The sequence below is a fragment of the Aethalodelphis obliquidens genome, unplaced genomic scaffold (assembly GCF_003676395.1).
Source record: "Aethalodelphis obliquidens isolate GAN/ISIS:26980383/991018 unplaced genomic scaffold, ASM367639v1 scaffold30, whole genome shotgun sequence".
Taxonomy (NCBI): Eukaryota; Metazoa; Chordata; class Mammalia; order Artiodactyla; family Delphinidae; genus Aethalodelphis; species Aethalodelphis obliquidens.
The window spans coordinates 16,107,155-16,126,265 of NW_020837974.1; the positions used below are offsets into that span (position 1 = coordinate 16,107,155).

The 19,111-nt window shown below is 53.7% G+C and overlaps 2 protein-coding genes across 5 annotated transcripts; both read left to right on the forward strand.

Annotated features, from left to right (window-relative positions):
* The first annotated feature begins 20 nt into the window (after positions 1–20).
* LOC113630319 (translation initiation factor IF-2) lies at positions 21–1,036 on the forward strand. Its single transcript, XM_071066764.1, is given in 5 exon segments — positions 21–116; positions 213–605; positions 607–684; positions 687–759; positions 762–1,036. Coding segments are annotated over 5 exon segments (903 nt in total). The 3' UTR covers positions 1,025–1,036.
* Positions 266–18,535, forward strand: TAOK2 (TAO kinase 2). 4 transcript variants are annotated; one of them, XM_027126427.1, is made up of 19 exons: positions 582–1,037; positions 4,108–4,274; positions 4,453–4,524; positions 4,615–4,716; positions 5,215–5,260; positions 5,393–5,489; positions 5,641–5,754; positions 5,861–5,952; positions 8,035–8,128; positions 8,224–8,305; positions 9,108–9,275; positions 9,450–9,710; positions 9,910–10,071; positions 11,530–11,895; positions 11,981–12,184; positions 12,508–12,747; positions 15,855–16,067; positions 17,028–17,210; positions 17,293–18,535. In XM_027126427.1, the coding sequence occupies exons 2-19, from the start codon at positions 4,143–4,145 to the stop codon at positions 17,812–17,814; spliced, it is 3,150 nt and encodes a 1,049-aa protein (XP_026982228.1). In that variant the 5' UTR covers positions 582–1,037; positions 4,108–4,142; the 3' UTR covers positions 17,815–18,535. The 4 variants fall into 4 exon arrangements, with proteins under 4 accessions (XP_026982230.1, XP_026982229.1, XP_026982226.1 ...); XM_027126429.1 differs by lacking the exons at positions 17,028–17,210; positions 17,293–18,535 and adding an exon at positions 14,614–14,705 and having other exon boundaries at positions 266–1,037; positions 15,855–15,954; XM_027126428.1 differs by lacking the exons at positions 15,855–16,067; positions 17,028–17,210; positions 17,293–18,535 and adding an exon at positions 14,614–14,734 and having other exon boundaries at positions 266–1,037.
* Positions 18,536–19,111: the final 576 nt, after the last annotated feature.

A 19,111-nucleotide genomic window follows, 5' to 3' on the forward strand; every position in this document is an offset into this window, starting at 1 on the left:
CGCTAAGGCGGGGCGAGCGCATGCGCTGCAGCCCTTTCCACCACCAGTTGTCGGACAGCGCGCTGGGCTCCTCCTTCTCCAAGACTAGCCCTGCTCCCCACCTCCTCCCACCCAGGGTCCGCGTGGCGGGGCGCGCGCGCACTCTGGCTGGGTTGCTGCCCAGCTCTCTGGCCGCATCCTTAAGGAGAGAGGGGCGGGGCTGTTTCCTTTAGGGCCCCGCCCCCTTGGCCCGGCGTCCATACCGCGCCTGCGCGCTCCCGCCCGGTCTCCATCTTGGAATTGGGAGGAAGAGGGAGAGGGAGACTGGGACGAGACCGGGGCTGTGGTGCGGAGAGGCTGAGACTGAGAAGAGGAGAGGGGGAGAGGGCACGGGGACCGCCCTTAGCTACAGTCTTTCAGCTGTCCTCGGGAAAGAGAAGGGGAAAGGGAGGGGGCCGGGGCGGGAGTGGGGGCTGTCACCCTCGGACCCCGGCGTGAGAGGGACCGTGCGGTCGGACGTCCTCGGGGTAGGCCCCCTGTCGGTGGCCGAAGACCTGGGGCTCAGTCCCCTCGGTCCCGAATTTCCGGGCCTGACCCCACGCTTCTCAAATATCCGGGTCTCAGCCCCTGAGATTCCAGATATCCGGGACTCGGGTCCCAACCTCTCTAAACCTGGGGCTCTGTTTCACAGGGTTTCAAATATCTGGGGTTCAGGACCCTGCGTGCACCAGTATCCGGGGTTCATTCCCCACGAGTTCAAATATCAGATTCGGCCTCCCCCTGTTCAAATATCTGGAGTTAAGACCCCACAATCAGAAATCCGGGACTCAGCAACTGTCGCCCTCGAGGAAAAGGAGGACTGGACCGCGAGGTCAGATCAGGTTGTCACCCCCTCCCCTCCAGGGGAGGCTTCCCGGGCCCGCCCCTTAGGAAGGGCGAAAGCCGAGGAAGAGGTGGCAAGGGGAAAGGTCTCCTTGCCCCTCTCCCTGCTTGGCAGAGCCGCTGGAGGACCCCAGGAGGAGGCGGAGGCGCTGGGGCACCATAGTGACCCCTACCAGGTGAGACACGGGCTGCAGGGGCGCGGGTCCCTGTGTCTAGCTTGAGAAGAGAGGGTACTGCTTTCTGGGAAGCTGGGCCTGGGTAGGCTCTCTCCTCAGGATGGGGAAGCCTAGCTGGGCCAGTGGTCAGCCGCTGGCTAGCCTTGCCTTCTGCTGCCACCCTCTTCCCCTTCCTTTTCCCTTCATTATGTCTGGTTGATGAGGGACCTCAGGTGACAGGGTCTCTGATATCACGGGGGTCACACCCTAAGGTGCTTGAGCTAATCAGATGGATTTGCACCCTTCTGGTTTTCTCCCTGTTCACTTTGCCCCTCACAGCTACCCCTTCATGATTGTAACTCTCTTTCCTCTGGGGTGTTAATTCCCATGCCTCTGGTCCCCATGGTGGGTCTGCTTATCTGTTTTTTAGGCATGGTCTGCTTGGGTTTCTTGTCCTTTCAAGGAAGTGTATATGTGCATTTGTGTTTAGGGGTGCTTGGCAGTATTTCCCCCAACTATTGTTACCTTCCAGCCTCTTGCTGTGATGGTATAAGTAATCTAATTTGTCAAGCGATTTATCATTTACAAAGTGCTCTACATCCATTCTCTCATTCATCTCCCCCCTCATTATCTGGTGAGGGGGCTCTTTTACTGCCTTCTTCCCATTTTACAGTTGAGGCTATTGAGGCCCAGACAGGTTGCCCAAGGTCCCACAGCAGCAGAATAGGATTGGAACCCAGGTCCTTGAACAAGTCTTACCTGTGTTCCATACCTATCTCTTGTCATCTCTTTTCTTCTGTGCCTAGGTTTAGCCATGGGTCCAGAAGAGAATGGATTGGGGTGAGATTTAAGAATGGGAGAGAGAAGAGCTTCCTTTTTAGGAGGCCTGTACTCAGAAGCTTTTCCTGATGGGAGGCTCTGGCCCCTGCCTTCTGCCTCATGGATTTTTCTCTCCACTGTGACCTTCATCTTTACCCTCATCCCAGTCTTTGGCCTGGGTTCCTGAGAGGGCCATCTCTTGTGACAAATGATAGTGGTGTCTCTTAACAGTTAAAGCCAAGCTGCCGGGGGGTAGGATGATCCCCAAAGTATTAAAACCTTGTCGTGGCGACTCTGGAGGCAGGGAAGGAAAAATCCATATGCTGAGTGTCTGCATAGTGTTCCTAAGTACGAGATCTCATTAAAAATTTCACAACAGCTCCACGCTGTAATCCGTTTTACTGAAGAGAAGACCAAGTGTAAGGAACTTACTCAAAGCCTTGTTGCTGTATATTGCAGATGAAATGCACTGGTAGTGAAGCTTAGGGCGGACAGGCTTGGGTTTCCTCGTCTGTAGAATGGAGGTAACGTTGTCCATTTTAGAAGGTGGTTATGATTTAGCACAGACCTTGGTAATCACTCAGATGTTTGGTGTTTGAGGAAGAGGCCCCTTGTGATGTTTTGCTGGCATCTCTTATATGTGACCTGGGGTCCTCAGTTGGCATTCTTGGTTGGGTGCAGGTAAAGAGGTCAAGAAGATTCCTTTGGCAAGCTGTGAGCACCTGCCTTTGTGTGTGGGTGTGTGGTGGGGGCGAGGGGTGCTTGGCAGGGTTGCTGGCAGAAGAATGGAGAAAGGGGCCTGCTTTGAGCGGCCTGGGAGCTGCTTGGGGCTGGGCTGAGGGCAATCAATCAATCTCCTAGGCTATTCTGAGCCCTCTGCACCCTGGGGGCCCACCAGAGAGTCAGGCTTACTCCTTGCCCTCCAGCTTCCAGTGGGGCTGAGGAGACAAAATTAACAACACAACAGGAAACAATGTGTGACAGAATATAATTACATGCTAAATTGTTAGGTGCTTTTAAGGAGCTAGAACTCTGCCCTGGGAGTTGAGCTCTGCTGAAAAACTCCTTTGTGCCTAAATTCCAACAAGTGCTTATCCAGGAGTTTGGCCTGGAATCCCCTCAGGAGGTCTTGGCTCTGATGTACTGCTGGAGTTTTCAGTACATTTCTGGCAGGGTGCTCTAGGAGTTCTTCCCCCCAAGGGCTTGGGGTAGTCAGGGGAGGCTTCCTAGAGGAGGGGGCTGAGCTTGGGGTGAGTTGTTGAGAGAGTAATGAGTACACAGGCCTGACTGGAGAGGAGAAGATCCTGTTCTCTGACCTTGGAGAAGTCCTTCCTTTCTATGCCTCAGCGATCTCATCCATGAAATGGTGATCCTGATCCTGCCCTGCTTGTTTCATAGGGCTATTTTGAAAGCATAGTGGTAGAGGACCAGCTTTGGGCAAGTCACTTAACCCCTCTGAGTGCCTTTCCTCATCTGTAAAATAGGGGTAATAGTAACACCTCATAAGGTTGTGGTGAGGATTGAATGAGAGATAATGCATGTAAGGTGCTTACTGTATATGCTTAATAAATGTTCTTTGTACTGCAAATGTCCTGTACCTGTGTGTGTTGCGTGTGCCATTGGACTGGACAAGTAAGGCAGCCCAGATCGCAGGCCCCCAGAGCCAGACACCATTTCTATCCCTGTCCTTCCCATTCTCGATCTCCCGCTTGCCACAGTGTCCCTAGCCCTTTTTGAGAGCGAGTCTCCTGGCCCCTGTGGGCCAGTACCCACTTGTAACAATGGCCGGATTTCCACTGCCTCCGGCCTTGGCTGTTTCCTGCTCTCTTCCAGAGTGTGAGAGGTTGAGGGAGGAGGGGGCCTCAACGCCAAGGGGAACAGGAAGGTACCTGGAAATATTTGGGGCGTGGGACTTGTGGGACAGGACGCTTGGGGATCTGGGGTTCTGGCTGGGAGGCAGAATCTTTTATTCTTGAGGTGAGATTTAGGGGCTGTAGGGAAGTGGAACTTGTTGAGGGCTGAGGGGTTGGTGAGGATGCTGAGCTCCCAGTCTTCCTTTAGTTTTAGGGACTCCAGGGACCCGGCCCTAGTGCAGTCGTTGCCAGGGCAACTTCATTTTTCTTTTTTCTTTTTTTTTGAGCTTTGATATTGTTCCTAATCTCCCCCTGCCCTTCCTTGGTAATGCCTCCCCCTCATCGGAACTAGGGGAGGAGGGGCCCTTTCTCTCTCTGAGGGCCCCATCTTTGTTCTAAGAGTCCCATCTTTTCACCAGGTTAAGCCCCACTCTCAGGGCCCCCAGGGGCCACCATGCCAGCTGGGGGCCGGGCCGGGAGCCTGAAGGACCCTGATGTGGCTGAGCTCTTCTTCAAGGATGACCCGGAAAAGCTCTTCTCTGACCTCCGGGAAATTGGCCATGGCAGCTTTGGAGCTGTGTACTTTGTGAGTTGAGGCTTGGGAGGGTGGGGCAGGGACTGTCTTCCCACTGTGGACCTCCAAACAGCCCTGTACACTATTCCACCACACCAGGCTTTCCTGCCCTCTCCTGCTGGGCCAGCAAGTCTTCCTGCTACCCAGTGCTCACTGGGGGCCTTCACTACCTTCTGGTCTGGTCCTCTAGGCCCGGGATGTCCGGAATAGTGAGGTGGTGGCCATCAAGAAGATGTCCTACAGTGGGAAGCAGTCAAATGAGGTAGGTCAGGCTTGACAGACTGGTAGGAGGCAGGGGACCCCAGGCTCAAGATGCAGGCTAAGTAAGCCTCTCCTCCCCTGACCTTCTCAGAAATGGCAGGACATCATCAAGGAGGTGCGGTTCCTACAGAAGCTCCGGCATCCCAATACCATTCAGTACCGGGGCTGTTACCTGAGGGAGCACACGGCTTGGGTGAGCTGGCCCCCTGACTCTGCCCTGATCTTTGTACTCAGTACCCAGGCCCATCCTTATCCTGGTCTAGTCTCTTAGGTGGGCCCTGTTCAGGGTGTTGTTGGGCAGATCATGGGAAGGAGGAAATCTTTCCCAACCTCTGCAGTCCTCAGACAAACTCATAAGCAGCACTGTGTGTCCAGAGGGAGAGGCTGAAGAATGACATAGACTATTAGCAGTTGAAAGGGGGCACATGGGCTGGGAGAGCTGGAGATTGAATGATGGGATTCAGGTGGAGATGGTAGTGATGTCTTGGGCTCTTTCTAAGGGAGGCCCTGACTCCAGGGACTTCCCCCCACCCTCTCATTTCCCCAGTTGTCGTTTCTCCCTGTTATTACCTTGGGACCATTGCTTGAGTAGAGGCTAGGCAAGGAGGCCCTCTGTTTTGGATCTCTCTCCAAGGGAGATAGGCCAGGGGTGGCCAGATCTGCTGATCTCTGACCCTTGACCCTTCCATAGCTGGTGATGGAGTATTGCCTGGGCTCAGCTTCTGACCTTCTAGAAGGTAAGTGATTCTTTGGCCAACAGGTGGGAGAAGGGAGAAGAACAGAGAAGCCGTAGGGGAAGGGTTAAGGGAAGATAGTTCCAGTCCCACCCTTGGGCTCCCTCAGTTTGATGTTTTTCCCTTACTCCCCAGTGCACAAGAAGCCCCTTCAGGAGGTGGAGATTGCAGCTGTGACCCACGGGGCCCTTCAGGGCCTGGCTTATCTGCACTCCCACAACATGATCCATAGGTACAAGCAGTACTGACAATGGCTGGGAGGGGGTGCTCTTTACACCACTCCTCATTCTGCTGGGCTCCAGTCTTCTTGGAAACTTGGTGCAAAAGCCCCTGCCCAGCCTTTCTGAGATGCATGTCTTATCCTTGTGCTTTGCCTTTGGCAGGGATGTGAAGGCTGGAAACATCCTGTTGTCAGAGCCAGGCTTGGTGAAACTGGGGGACTTCGGCTCCGCATCCATCATGGCACCTGCCAACTCCTTCGTGGGCACCCCATACTGGTGAGTGGGAGTGGTGGTGAATGGAGAGAGCTCCCGGGATGTTGGGAGCAGGAGTTGGCAGGGTCTGGGCGGGTGATTAGCCTCTCTCTCCTGACCATTCTCCCAGGATGGCTCCAGAAGTGATCCTGGCAATGGATGAGGGGCAGTATGATGGCAAGGTGGATGTCTGGTCCTTGGGCATAACCTGCATCGAGCTGGGTAAGGACATTCTCCTCTTGGCTCCTTATCCTCTTTTCTCTCCACTCCTTTCTCTTTTTCTTACTATCCCCACACCATCCCATCCTCTGAGGCCTCCAAGCATCTGTCCATTTTGAGTCTACCCTTGATCCCCAGTACAGGCAGCTGTCAAATCCTGCCATTTCTTAGACCTAAAGATTTCATAACATTCATCTTTTCTTGTCCACTACTCTAGTTCTAAATCTTTTTTGGGTGCCCACTGTGTGCCATGCACTGTGCTAGTAGGTTCTGGGGGTAGAGCAGTGAATGAGGTTCTTGCCCTCTTGGAGCTTACATTCAAGTTGAGGAAATAGGCATGTTTTCTTTCAATGTAAGAAAAGCTGAATGGAGAAGATATGGGAGCAGTACAACCAAAAAACAAGGTATTTGACCTAGTTAGGGGCCGAGGAAGGTCTCCTTGTAGCAGAGATGTCTAAACAACCACAAGACAAATAAATAGGTAGCTTTGAAAGACTGCAGGGAAAAGTATTCCAGACAGAGGAGCATGCCTGGGGAGCTGAGACTAGCCTTAGTTGTTTGGAATATTGCATGTGTTAACGAAGAACAGTGAGTGATAAGGCCAGAGAGTTAGGCTCAGTGAGTTCACGAGGTCTTGAAGCCATGTTGAGGTTCTCATTTCTGCCAGCCAATGCTATTGAAACAACTGTTTTAGTGAGATAATGTTTGTAAAGCCCCCAACACGGTGCCAGGCACAAAATAGTTGCCCAAGAAAGAGATGTTATCAGTTACTCTTACCAACAATTTCCTGCAGTGATCTCTCCCACTGCCAGTCTCTTCTTCCTTCCAGTCTCTTTTACATCAGAGAGATGTGCTGTTGTTTTCTCTTCTCCTCAGAGCTGTCAGTGGCTCCCCATTGCCTTCAAGACTGAAGCCATCCCCATCCTTGCTTCCACCAAGCTAAAGGCTCTGCTTCCTAAAGGCTGGCTTTCCTCTTAACAAGTTCTGAATTTTTCTCTTAATTACCTTTGTTTGTATTGTTTCCTGTGCCCAAGGTTGGAGATTTGGACTTGCCTTTCCCTCCATCTACACATGTCTACATTTACCATTTAAGGCCATGACCAGATAGGCGATGGAAATATGTGAAGCAGGCCAGGTATAAGAAAAATCTAGAGCTGTCCATTTTATTCCTAGTTTTTGGCAGAGACATGGGTGCAGGGAACTATTTCTCTACTATTGAAAAAACCCATCAATCTTTATTATAAATGGCAATGGATAGTCAGTATCAGGGAAGCAATATGGAGGAGACTACAGCAAACCGGAGGTTGCTGTTCCCACCTGAAGAGGGCAGCTGTTGCTTAGCTCCAGCCCATTGTTATGCAGGAATGTAGGCTCCATTCCACCAGATCTAAGTTTTTAAGAGAAACTGGAAATTTAGGTTATTATTTCATTATTATTATCAGAATTTAAAAATCACTGTTTAGGCAAAAACCAAAACCAACACAAAGCATTTGTCTGGGCCACAAGGGGCTTCTAGTTTGTGACTTCTGATCTGAGGCCTGCATCCAATATCCCTTTTTCCAAAATAGCTTCCCTGAATCCCCTGCGAATGTACCAGTTTGAAGTCCCACCACACACCCAGCTTCCCAGCCATTTACCTGTTTTCCTCTTGTGCCAATTAGCACTTTGAACTTGATGCTATTTGTTCAATCCTATTTAATCTTCCCTATTAGACTGGAAGTTCCTTGAGGACAGGGCCTGTCTATTGCTTTTCATCTTGCCCGTAATACTTAAGCGAGTTTTTTGCTCTGATTTGGCACCTAATAAATATTAGTTGGGTTGGCAACTGAATGTGCTTTCTTCTGCCTTCATTCGTGCTTTTGCATGTGTTATTTTCTTTGATACCTATTCCACCCATGTGCAGTGGAGAGGATGCGTGCTGCGTCTTACAGAGGAAGGATTAATTGAGATTATGGGAATTGCTCAGGGTCATGGAGTGAGGAAGTCAGGGAGCTGGGGTGTGAGCCCAAGTCTTCTGATTTCCATTCCAGTCTCCTCTGCCCACCTGCCACCTCTCACCTTCTCCCCCTTGACCTTTCTCTGTAGCGGAACGGAAACCACCGCTGTTTAACATGAATGCGATGAGTGCCTTATACCACATTGCACAGAACGAGTCCCCCGTGCTCCAGTCAGGACACTGGTGAGGACTGGGATTCCTGGGCCCAGGGGTTAGGCCATAGGGGTAAGGCTGCCTGGCTCACGCCCTCCCCACCCTTCCCCTGCTGTGACTTCTAGGTCTGAGTACTTCCGGAATTTTGTCGACTCCTGCCTTCAGAAAATCCCTCAAGACAGACCAACCTCAGAGGTTCTTCTGAAGGTGAGGGCTCACTGGCCTAGCATTCTCCTAGAACTGTAGCTTGTTGGAGCCACAGAAACCCCTCAGTGAAATTAGTGAGTCCTGATTCTTCCTCCACTGAGAACTTCATTTATGAATTCCCACCCCCATCCCCCGTGCCCAGTGGACTCTGTGTTTTGCAGGGTTTTGTCTACCAGATTGCCTTTATTTATTAAGTAATCATTTGTTTTCCCGTCTTTTATTAATCAAAGATATATATAATTGCCAGCCAGAATTTCTGGCCAGCGTGCAATAACCAGGGTTACCACACCAATCTGATGTAATTCAAGCCAAAAGCCTGTGTAGCCTTGTCGTGGGGAAATGTATGATTTCCCTTAGGGGTTTTTTGAGTTATCAAAAGTAGAGGGGCCCCCATTCCCTTCAGAGATCCATAGGGGCCTAAGGACCCCTAGTTGGGAACTGACTTAGATTGTCTACCCTGACCTACTTGTTTTATAATTGTGGGATGCTTTATGAGGCCCAGAGAGGCCTCATGACGTGTCCAGGGGCACAGAGCACTTTGATAGAAGACCTGGACTAGAATCCAGATCTCCTGGCTGTTCTTGCCTGTCAGCCATGCCTGGAGGAACAAGAGACTGTGTGGGGAGTAGAGACGGGGTGGTAAAAATTAATGTGGGAGGAGGGGTTGGGACAAGGCCAGCATCAACCTGTGTTGGGCATGGGCCCCAGGGGAGTGCCTCAGGCCAGAGGGAATGCCAGGATCCACGGGATATTGGGATGCGGGAGGTGCTTGGCGGCAGGCCTCAGTGCTCTCTTCCCCCAGCACCGCTTTGTGCTCCGGGAGCGGCCACCCACAGTCATCATGGACTTAATCCAGAGGACCAAGGATGCTGTTCGGGAGCTGGACAATCTGCAGTACCGCAAAATGAAGAAGATACTGTTCCAAGAGGCGCCCAATGGCCCTGGCGCTGAGGCCCCAGAGGAGGAGGAGGTGACCCGGCTTGCCCTGCCACCCTTCTTCACCACCATGTTGTGCTTGCCTCCTAGCGGTTGCTTGGCGCCCCTCCCCACCCTTCTCCATACCCCCTGTCTCTTTGTGCTACCTCCATATGCACATCCCTTGTCCTTCCCCTTCCCTGCCCAACAGCCTGTGTCCTGTCCACAGGAGGCAGAGCCCTACATGCACCGGGCCGGGACGCTGACCAGTCTAGAGAGTAGCCATTCAGTGCCCAGCATGTCCATCAGCGCCTCCAGCCAGAGCAGTTCAGTCAACAGCCTAGCAGATGCCTCTGACAATGAGGAGGAGGAAGAGGAGGAGGAGGAGGAGGAGGAGGAGGAAGAAGGCCCTGAAGCCCGGGAGATGGCCATGATGCAGGAGGGCGAGCACACAGTCACCTCCCACAGCTCCATCATCCACCGGCTGCCGGTATGCAGCTCACCCTGAGTAGGCCTGACAGCGGCAGGGCCGAGCCCCAGCTCCCCTTCTCAGGAATCACCTTGGTTCCCTGCTCTCCCTCCCATGCGTGACTGCTCCTTCTCTAAGTCTGCCTGGGTCTCCAGGGAACTCCCTGTGGGCCCATTGACCTCTGAGCCTTGGGCATTCCTTCCACCTTCCCTTCCTCTAGGGCTCTGACAACCTCTATGATGACCCCTACCAGCCAGAGATGACCCCAGGCCCTCTCCAGCCACCTGCAGCCCCGGCTCCCACATCCACCACCTCTTCTGCCCGCCGACGGGCCTACTGCCGCAACCGGGACCATTTTGCCACCATCCGTACTGCCTCCCTGGTAAGTGCAGCCATCCTGGATGCCCCAGACTATCTAAGTCCAGAAATGACTTTCTCCCTGTGGCATATGATTAAGTCCAGATTCCACCCTCACTTTGTGTTGCTGTCTCTTGCCTTCTCACCTCGACCGTCTCACCTAAACCCTCCCCTCTCCCCTCCCTTCTCCCAATAGACTATTTTGGTCACATTGCCCAGCTCGTACTCCATTTTTGTGGCTGGACTTAAATAGCATCTCCTGGCATGCCTTCCCAGGCTCCTGGCCAGCCAGGTGCTTCATATCCTGTGCTGTGGTACTCCTGAACAGCATGATGACAGGTTTGCTGGATTCTGTGCCCCTAGAGGGCAGAGATGGTGTACAGGTACCTGCCTGTGCCAGTAATTGGCTTTCAGGCCCACACACATCCCTGTATTTAATCCTTCCAGCTCTTCTGGGAGGGTGAGGGTATGATCCCATTGGTGAGATGAAACAGCTGTGACTCAGGGGGGGCTACCTTTGGTGCTTCCCAAATTCTGTAACCAGGACCTTGGTCCTCTCTTAAAGTAACAGCGATGTTTTTCTCAGTTCATAGGAAAAGGGGTATACTTTTCCTAAAACATAGTTTTTCGTCCATACTTTTAATAAACTTTTAGATTACATTCCTGTTCAGCTGTAAGCTTCAATGGTCCCCTTGGAGGCCACTGGTTGGTCTAGTATGTTCTTGTAGCCTCTGCTTATGGCTGGTTGTTCTTTTAGGACAACTCTTCAGACCCTGTGATGCTTGGTGCTTTGTGGTACTGTGTAGAGAGGTCTGTGATCTCCAGGGGTTTGGCCACCTGGACTAGTTTGGGGTACATTGACATAGCCCTTGACAGTGGGATCTGAGCTCAAACTTCAGATGAGGACATCCAGGCCCAGTGTTCTTGTTATTCCAGTGTCCCATGGTCCATGTTCTGGCTCCGTATCTGAGCTGTAAAGGGTCTTCAGTGTTTGCTGAAGGGGAAGGAACCATCACTTACTGGTTCAGAGTGTTCTAGACACTATTACATAGGTATCAAAGTTAATCTCCCCGCCCCCTGTGAGGAGGTGTTATTGTCCCATTTAATAGAGCTAAGGCTTAGCAGCATTAACTTGCTTGAGGTCACATGGTTAGTAAGTGACAGAGCTGGGATCTGGTCCCAGGTCTGTCTGATTCTTTCATTCTTTTGAATTAATCTGAATTGTTCCTACTTCTATGCAAAACCCTGTGCTCAGCACCTTTTCTTGTTTCATTCAGTCTCACCAGCCTCTGAAGGAGATATCTCCATGATCCAGTTGAGGTGGCAGGCTCAGAGAGGTTAAGCGTGAGGAAGATATCAAATGAGAATTAAACCCATAAGGCTAACACTCACGTTCTTCCCCCATAGAGCACGAAGACTATGTGTGTTAATAAAATGGGGGCCAGGGCTGCGCCCCACTTCTCATCCTTTCTTCCGCCTCCAGGTCAGCCGTCAGATCCAGGAGCATGAGCAGGACTCAGCCCTGCGGGAGCAGCTGAGTGGCTATAAGCGGATGCGACGACAGCACCAGAAACAGCTGCTGGCGTTGGAGTCGAGGTTGAGGGGCGAGCGTGAGGAGCACAGTGCGCGGCTGCAGCGGGAGCTCGAGGCGCAGCGGGCTGGCTTTGGGGCTGAGGCTGAAAAGCTGTCAAGGCGGCACCAGGCTATCGGTGAGAAGGAGGCGCGAGCTGCCCAGGCTGAGGAGCGTAAGTTCCAGCAGCACATCCTCGGGCAGCAGAAGAAGGAGCTGGCTGCCCTGCTGGAGGCGCAGAAGCGAACCTACAAACTTCGGAAGGAGCAGCTGAAGGAGGTGGGATAGGGCTGCAGCAGTGGGTGGGGTTGATGGAGGGTGAGGCGGGCCCTGACCTCCTTGCTCTCCTGCTGCCCTTTCCTAGGAGCTCCAGGAGAACCCCAGCACACCCAAGCGGGAGAAGGCTGAGTGGCTTTTGCGGCAGAAGGAGCAGCTACAGCAGTGCCAGGCGGAGGAGGAGGCTGGACTGCTGCGGCGGCAGCGCCAGTACTTTGAGCTGCAGTGTCGCCAGTACAAGCGCAAGATGCTGCTGGCTCGTCACAGCCTGGACCAGGACCTGCTTCGAGAGGTAGGCCACCCCCTCCCTGTTCCCCTCCCAGATCCCAGGCACCTACCCTTTTCCATTTGCCTCACTTGTGGTTGTCTTTCCCATCTGCCCTCATTCGTGTCACAGCTCGGCTTCTCTTCAACACCTCTTTCGCTTCTCGTGCCCACTAGACCCTGCTAGAGTTCCCAGGCCAGCTAGGAGCTTGGCTCCCTTACACCTCTCATCTACACCCCTCATCTCCCCACCCTCGGCTCCCTCTGCCAAGGAGTCCTGGGCCTCTCACTTCCTTGACACCAACAAGGCTTTCTGACCAGTTTCTGGGCCCTGCCTCCCTTTTGCCTCAGGACTTGAACAAGAAACAGACACAGAAGGACTTGGAGTGTGCATTGCTGCTACGGCAGCATGAGGCCACACGGGAGCTGGAGCTACGGCAGCTCCAGGCCGTACAGCGCACGCGGGCTGAGCTCACCCGCCTGCAGCACCAGACGGAGCTGGGCAACCAGCTGGAGTACAATAAGCGGCGTGAGCAAGAGTTGCGGCAGAAGCATGCAGCCCAGGTTCGCCAGCAGCCCAAGAGCCTCAAAGTACGTGCAGGCCAGCGTCCCCTGGGCCTCCCGCTCCCCATTCCTGGGGCTCTGGGACCACCTAACACAGGCACCCCTAGAGAAGAGCAGTCCTGCTCATCTGGCCAGGAGGCAGACCAAAGAATTCTGGGAGAGGAGGAGGAAGCAGTTCCAGAGAGAAGGATTCTGGGGAAGGAAGGGGTTGCCTTGGAGCCAGAGGAGCAGAGGATATTGGGGGAAGAGTCAGGAACCCCTAGTCCCAGTCCACAGAAACATAGGAGTTTGGTTGATGAGGAAGTTTGGGGGCTACCTGAGCAGGAGATAGAGGAGCTTAGAGTTCCATCGCCGGCACCCCAGGAGAGGAGCATTGTGGGCCAGGAGGCATCCGGGGAATGGAGGTTGTGGGGGAAGGAGGATGGTAGCCTCTTGGATGAGGAGTTTGAGCTTGGCTGGGTCCAGGGTCCAACACTGACCCCAGTCCCTGAGGAGGAGGAGGAAGAGGAGGAGGGTGCTCCATTTAGGACCCCGAGGGATTCTGGAGATGGCTGTCCCTCACCAGACATCCCCCCTGAACCCCCTCCAACACATCTGAGGCCCAGCCCTACTAGCCAGCTCCCTGGACTCCTGTCCCATGGCCTCTTGGCTGGACTCTCCTTTGCAGTGGGGTCCTCCTCTGGCCTCTTGCCCCTACTACTTCTGCTGCTGCTCCCACTGCTGGCGGCCCAGGGTGGGGGTGGCCTGCAGGCAGCCCTGCTGGCCCTTGAGGTGGGGCTGGTGGGCCTGGGGGCCTCCTACCTACTGCTTTGTACAGCTCTGCACCTGCCCCCCAGTCTATTCCTACTCCTGGCTCAGGGCACCGCACTGGGGGCCGTCCTCAGTCTGAGCTGGCGCCGAGGTCTTATGGGTGTCCCTCTGGGCCTTGGGGCTGCCTGGCTCCTAGCCTGGCCAGGCTTGGCTCTACCTCTGGCAGCTATGGCGGCTGGGGGCAAATGGGTGCGGCAGCAGGGCCCTCGGATGCGCCGGGGCATCTCTCGACTCTGGTTGCGCGCTCTGCTGCGTCTGTCGCCCATGGCCTTCAGGGCCCTACAGGGCTGTGGGGCTGTGGGGGATCGGGGCCTATTTGCACTCTACCCCAAGACCAACAAGGATGGCTTCCGCAGCCGTCTGCCTGTCCCTGGGCCCCGGCGGGGTAATCCTCGCACTGCCCGACACCCACTAGCCCTGTTGGCAAGGTTTTGGGCCCTGTGCAAGGGCTGGAACTGGCGCCTGGCACGGGCCAGCCAAGGTTTAGCCACCCGCTTGCCCCCCTGGGCCATCCACACACTGGCCAGTTGGGGCCTGCTTCGGGGTGAGCGGCCCAGCCGTATCCCCCGGCTGCTACCACGCAGCCAGCGCCGGCTAGGCCCCCCTGCCTCCCACCAACCACCACCAGAGACTCTAGCTGGGCGGAGATCCCGAACCCGCCAGTCCCGGGCCCTGCCTCCCTGGAGGTAACCAACTCTAGCTTCTCCCCAGCCCAAATCTAGAGCATTGAGCACTTTATCTCCCACTACTCAGTGAAGTTTCTCCAGTCCCAGTCCTCTCCTCCCTTTCACCACTCCTTCCTCGGTATGCTTCCCCACCTCACCCCTAGCCCTTTGGGCCTCTAGACAGGCAGCCTCCTCCACCGTGGAGTCCGGAGATTATATTTTGTGTTCTCCTGATGCTCCCCCACACACCCTAAGTTATTGCTGTTCTCCCACTGTGTGTGCTCATCCTCACCCTCATCGACTCAGGCCTGGGGCCAGGGGTGGCAGTGGGTGGGAAGAGTCATGTTTTTTTTTTCTCTCTTTGATTTTGTTTTTCTGTCTCCCTTCCAACCTGTCCCCTTTCCCCCACCAAAAAAAGAAAAAGACAAACACAAATAAAATATCTGAGCGGAACTGTACCTTTGGCCCAGGCTGCCTCTGTCTGCTTTGTCCTGCCGCCTAGCCTCCCCGGTATGCCCCCAATCTGGACCCTTGGCCCCCAGTTCCATGACCTCTTCACCCCATCTACGTTACCTCAACCCCTTTCACTCCTCAGCCTCATCCTCTCTACCTTCATAGCTTCGTTGCACCATGACCACCACCAGTTCAGGGGTCTGGGCCCCTGTTGAGCTTCTCCAGAACTTCTTGGTCCCACAGTTCCCCTGTTTGTGGATTCCTCCCCGAGAGTCCTCAGGTTCTGGGTCCTTTTGTCCTCATTCACTGCCTTTCCTCCCAACTCACTCCCTACGTGGTTGCCTTCTGTCTGGGAGCTGAGTTTCTCTCCTGGCATCAGGCATTACCCTAGAGGGCTGGGGGGATGGCACTGCAAACTGTCCACAGTAGGGGGTGGTGAGTTTGGGGGCCCAGACAGTGTGGGGGCTGCGGAAATGGGGTTGGTTGTGGGCTTGGAGTGGGAGCTGAGTATACAAGGGGCCGGGCTGGAATGTGGATATCTGGTCAGGGTGGCAGCTGCTGGCCTGTTGAACTTGTCGGGCCCTTTCTGGCCACCTCCTTTGCCCCTTTCCCTTATGTGGCCCGAGATGGGGCCACCCATCTTATCCATTTCTTAGCTTGGTGCTTATCCTTCCCTCCCTCCCACCCTGAGGTGATGAACCTGGGACTTCCTCTGTCTTTCCTCAGCTGTGTTGCTGTCTTCCATGTGTGTGTTGAGTGACTTGGTTTTCTCACTTGTTCATATTCTGTATCTGCTCACAGGCGTCTATCTCTAGGTTGTATTTTCTCCCTCTTTGCATGGTCAAAGCTTCTTGTGTGCACTCAGTACTCTCAAGATTCTCAGTTCCCTGTCCATGAACTCTCCTGCTGTTTCTTGTGAGTTTTCCACCCAACTCTGTGAACGTGCTCTTGGAAGATGTCTTGTTTTCTTTGCATCTCTTGCCCATTGAGAATCTTCCTGATCTCTCTCAACACAATCCCATCTCTCCATGTCTGTCTGTATACAGCTCCCCCCGCCCCCTCTGTCTAACATGTTTTCTGTTTCTCTCCCTCTTCTTGTCTCTGCTTCTGTCTCCTCTCCTCCTCTCTTTCTTCTCCCTTTCCCCTGGTTGTTCCTCCTCCTCCTCTCCCCTGCCCCCATCTCCCCTTGGTCCGTCCACTGCATAGTCTAAGGAGCTGCAGATCAAGAAGCAGTTCCAGGAGACGTGTAAGATCCAGACTCGGCAGTACAAGGCTCTGCGGGCACACTTGCTGGAGACCACGCCCAAAGCTCAGCACAAGAGCCTCCTTAAGCGGCTCAAGGAAGAACAGACCCGCAAGCTGGCAATCCTAGCTGAGCAGTACGACCAGTCCATCTCAGAGATGCTCAGCTCACAGGCGGTGAGGCCTGGGGTCCAGGGAGGGAGCGTGGTGGAGGTTGGCCTTTGTATTTCCAGCTTAGCTGTGGGCACTGCAGGTGGGGGGTGTAGACAGAGATAGGGCTTTTTGCTCTTGGGAAACTCAGATATTCTTCCACTGTTGGTATTCTCTGCAATGGTTTTACTATTTCTCTTAAGTATTTTCTTAAGGTCTTGACAAAGCCAGCCTGCCTACTCCACCCAAGAACCACCAAGGAAAGAGTGGCTGTAATTTTTTCCTGGGCCTGAGTTAGTTTAATCTGTGAACAGGGAACAAATAAAAATGATTGTGGCCCTCAGGCCAATTTGCTCAGACTTCTGGAGGATTTTGAAGTTTGCTGTTCTAAAAGTGATCACACATCACACTGGAATAGGCCACTTAAAATAACACTGTAAAAAGTAGAAGTGTTCTTATTCATTGCCGTTCCCTCACCTAACCCACCTCTCAGAGGTAACTGTTGTTAACAATTAATTGTATTTTAGATTTTTTCCTATGCATATTTAGAAAATTATATAAAAATTTTAAACAAAAGTGGAATCATACTTTATATACTGGTCTCTAACTTCTTTTTCCACCTTGTATTTCTTGGACATCTTTCCATGTCAGTACACATACCTCATTTTTTAAGAGCATAGAGTTTTCCATGGTATGGATGTACCATAATTTATTTAACCCATCCCTTATCGGTGGACATTTAGGTTGTTTCCAGTATTTTGCTATTACAACGCTTCAGTGAACACCTTCAAGCACATGTGCAAGTATACCTGGGGGATAAATTCCTGGAAGTGTAATTGCTGTGTCACAGGGTATGACGACCTTTCATTTTGATAGATGTTGAGACTGGCTGCTTCTTGAAACCTGAGGGCCCAGGCCTGCTGGGGCAGGGGAGGATTGTGGGGGTAGGGGAGGAGGCCCCGAAAACTTGCTCTACCTAATCTCTAGCTGCGGCTTGATGAGACCCAGGAGGCAGAGTTCCAGGCCCTTCGGCAGCAGCTTCAACAGGAGCTGGAGCTGCTCAATGCTTACCAGAGCAAGATCAAGATCCGCACGGAGAGTCAACACGAGAGGGAGCTGCGGGAGCTGGAGCAGAGAGTAGCTCTGAGGCGGGCACTGCTGGAGCAGCGGGTAAGAGGGCTGGGCTTCCAGGATGGGGTGGGGAGGGCAGCCCCCACCCCAGACCCTCTGACCTCTATTCTGGGTGCCTCAGGTGGAAGAGGAGCTGCTGGCCCTGCAGACGGGGCGCTCTGAGCGAATCCGGAGTTTGCTCGAGCGGCAGGCCCGTGAGATCGAGGCTTTCGATGCTGAGAGCATGAGGCTGGGCTTCTCCAGTATGGCTCTGGGGGGCATCCCAGCTGAGGCTGCTGCCCAGGGCTATCCTGCTCCACCCCCTGCCCCCGCCTGGCCCTCCCGTCCTGTTCCCCGTTCAGGGGCGCACTGGAGCCATGGCCCTCCTCCACCAGGCATGCCCCCCCCAGCCTGGCGTCAGCCCTCTCTCCTGGCTCCCCCGGGTCCCCCAAGCTGGCTGGGGCCCCCAGCACAGAGTGGGACACCCCGTGGTGGAGCCCTGCTGCTGCTAAGAAACAGCCCCCAGCCCCTGCGACGAGCAGCCTCGGGGGGCAGTGGCAGTGACAATGTGGGCCCACCTGCTGCTGCAGTGCCTGGGCCTCTGAGCCGCAGCACCAGTGTCGCTTCCCACATCCTCAATGGTTCCTCCCACTTCTATTCCTGAAGTACAAGGTGGATAAGCCGATGAATGAGGCAGGGGTGGGTGGAGCCTGATCCTGGAGGCTCTAAGCCTGAGGTCCATCCAAGGGTGGGGGACAGGAAGTTGGCTCCAGCTCCCCTCAGACCTTATCTCATGAGCTTCTTGGGCTGGCCAGTGGCCCAAGGCCAGCTTGGGCATAGGTGCCTCAAGGCTGACCAGGAGCCCCTGCCTCCCCACCATGGTGCCAGGGTTTCTCTCCATCACGGCCTCGGGAAAGGAGGGAGATATGCGTGTCAAATATTCATCTAGTCCCCTGGGGGAGGGGAAGGGTGGGTCTAGATATATTATATAAAGCGAACTATACTACCCCCTGGAATGGGGCCATGGACTTGGGGACGCCAGGCCCCCCAGACCTGGGATGTGACAGAGCAGGTCTGGGGCCTGGGGTGGGGAGAACGGGAGGAAAAGGTCTTCCTGAAAGAAAGATCAGGATGGGGTCTTGGGGTCAGGATGCCTGGGTCTCTCCATTCCCCTGTTGCTGTCTGACGTCCTGTGCCGTCTTGTCCTTTATCCTTTTTTTTTTTTTTTTTAAATTGAGATTTGAGCTGGGGCAGGGGAACAAAATAAGAACCTCAGAAGGGGCTGCTCCCAGGCCTGGGGGCAGTCATGAGAGCCCCTCCCAGCTACGGGGCTGGCACAGAGCCCCATGGCAAGCTTTTAATAAACTGTTGGTTATTCTAACAGATCCCAGGACTCACCTTTTCTGTCTAAGGTGTATGTTAAGGAATGTTCAGTGGCAGGTGATAGTGTTACTTGTATTTAAAGAGAACTCACTGGGCTGTGTAACTAAAAATTTCAGTGACTTTACTGACTTTGGACATGACTGAATCCAGAGCTTCAAAGGAAGTCATCAGTCGCTGGACCTCTGCTTCCCTTTGCTTTGGCTTCAGATTTTCAGGAAGGTTCACCTTACCCACAGGCCCCTGGCAGCTCCAACCTTACAACCTGCCAACAACCTCAACAGCAAGAATTCCAGCAGTCCTGAAGTGACTTCATTGGTTTGATCTGTAGCCAGAGGCCTGGGGTGCTCTGATTGGTCGGGTTTAGACCCTGTACCCACCGCTTTAAGGCTGAAAGAGTCGGCCCGTGGACTAAGTGGCTGTTTCCAGAAAGGGGAAGAAAGACATAAACAATAGCTGTTCCCAAGACCTTTCATTTTGTGCTTCACATTCTTCTTAAGGCCAGTTATTCAGATCTTCCTCCCAACTAAGCTTTAGGTTATCAGACAACTAAAAGCAGGGTGGTCAGGGACTTCCCTGGC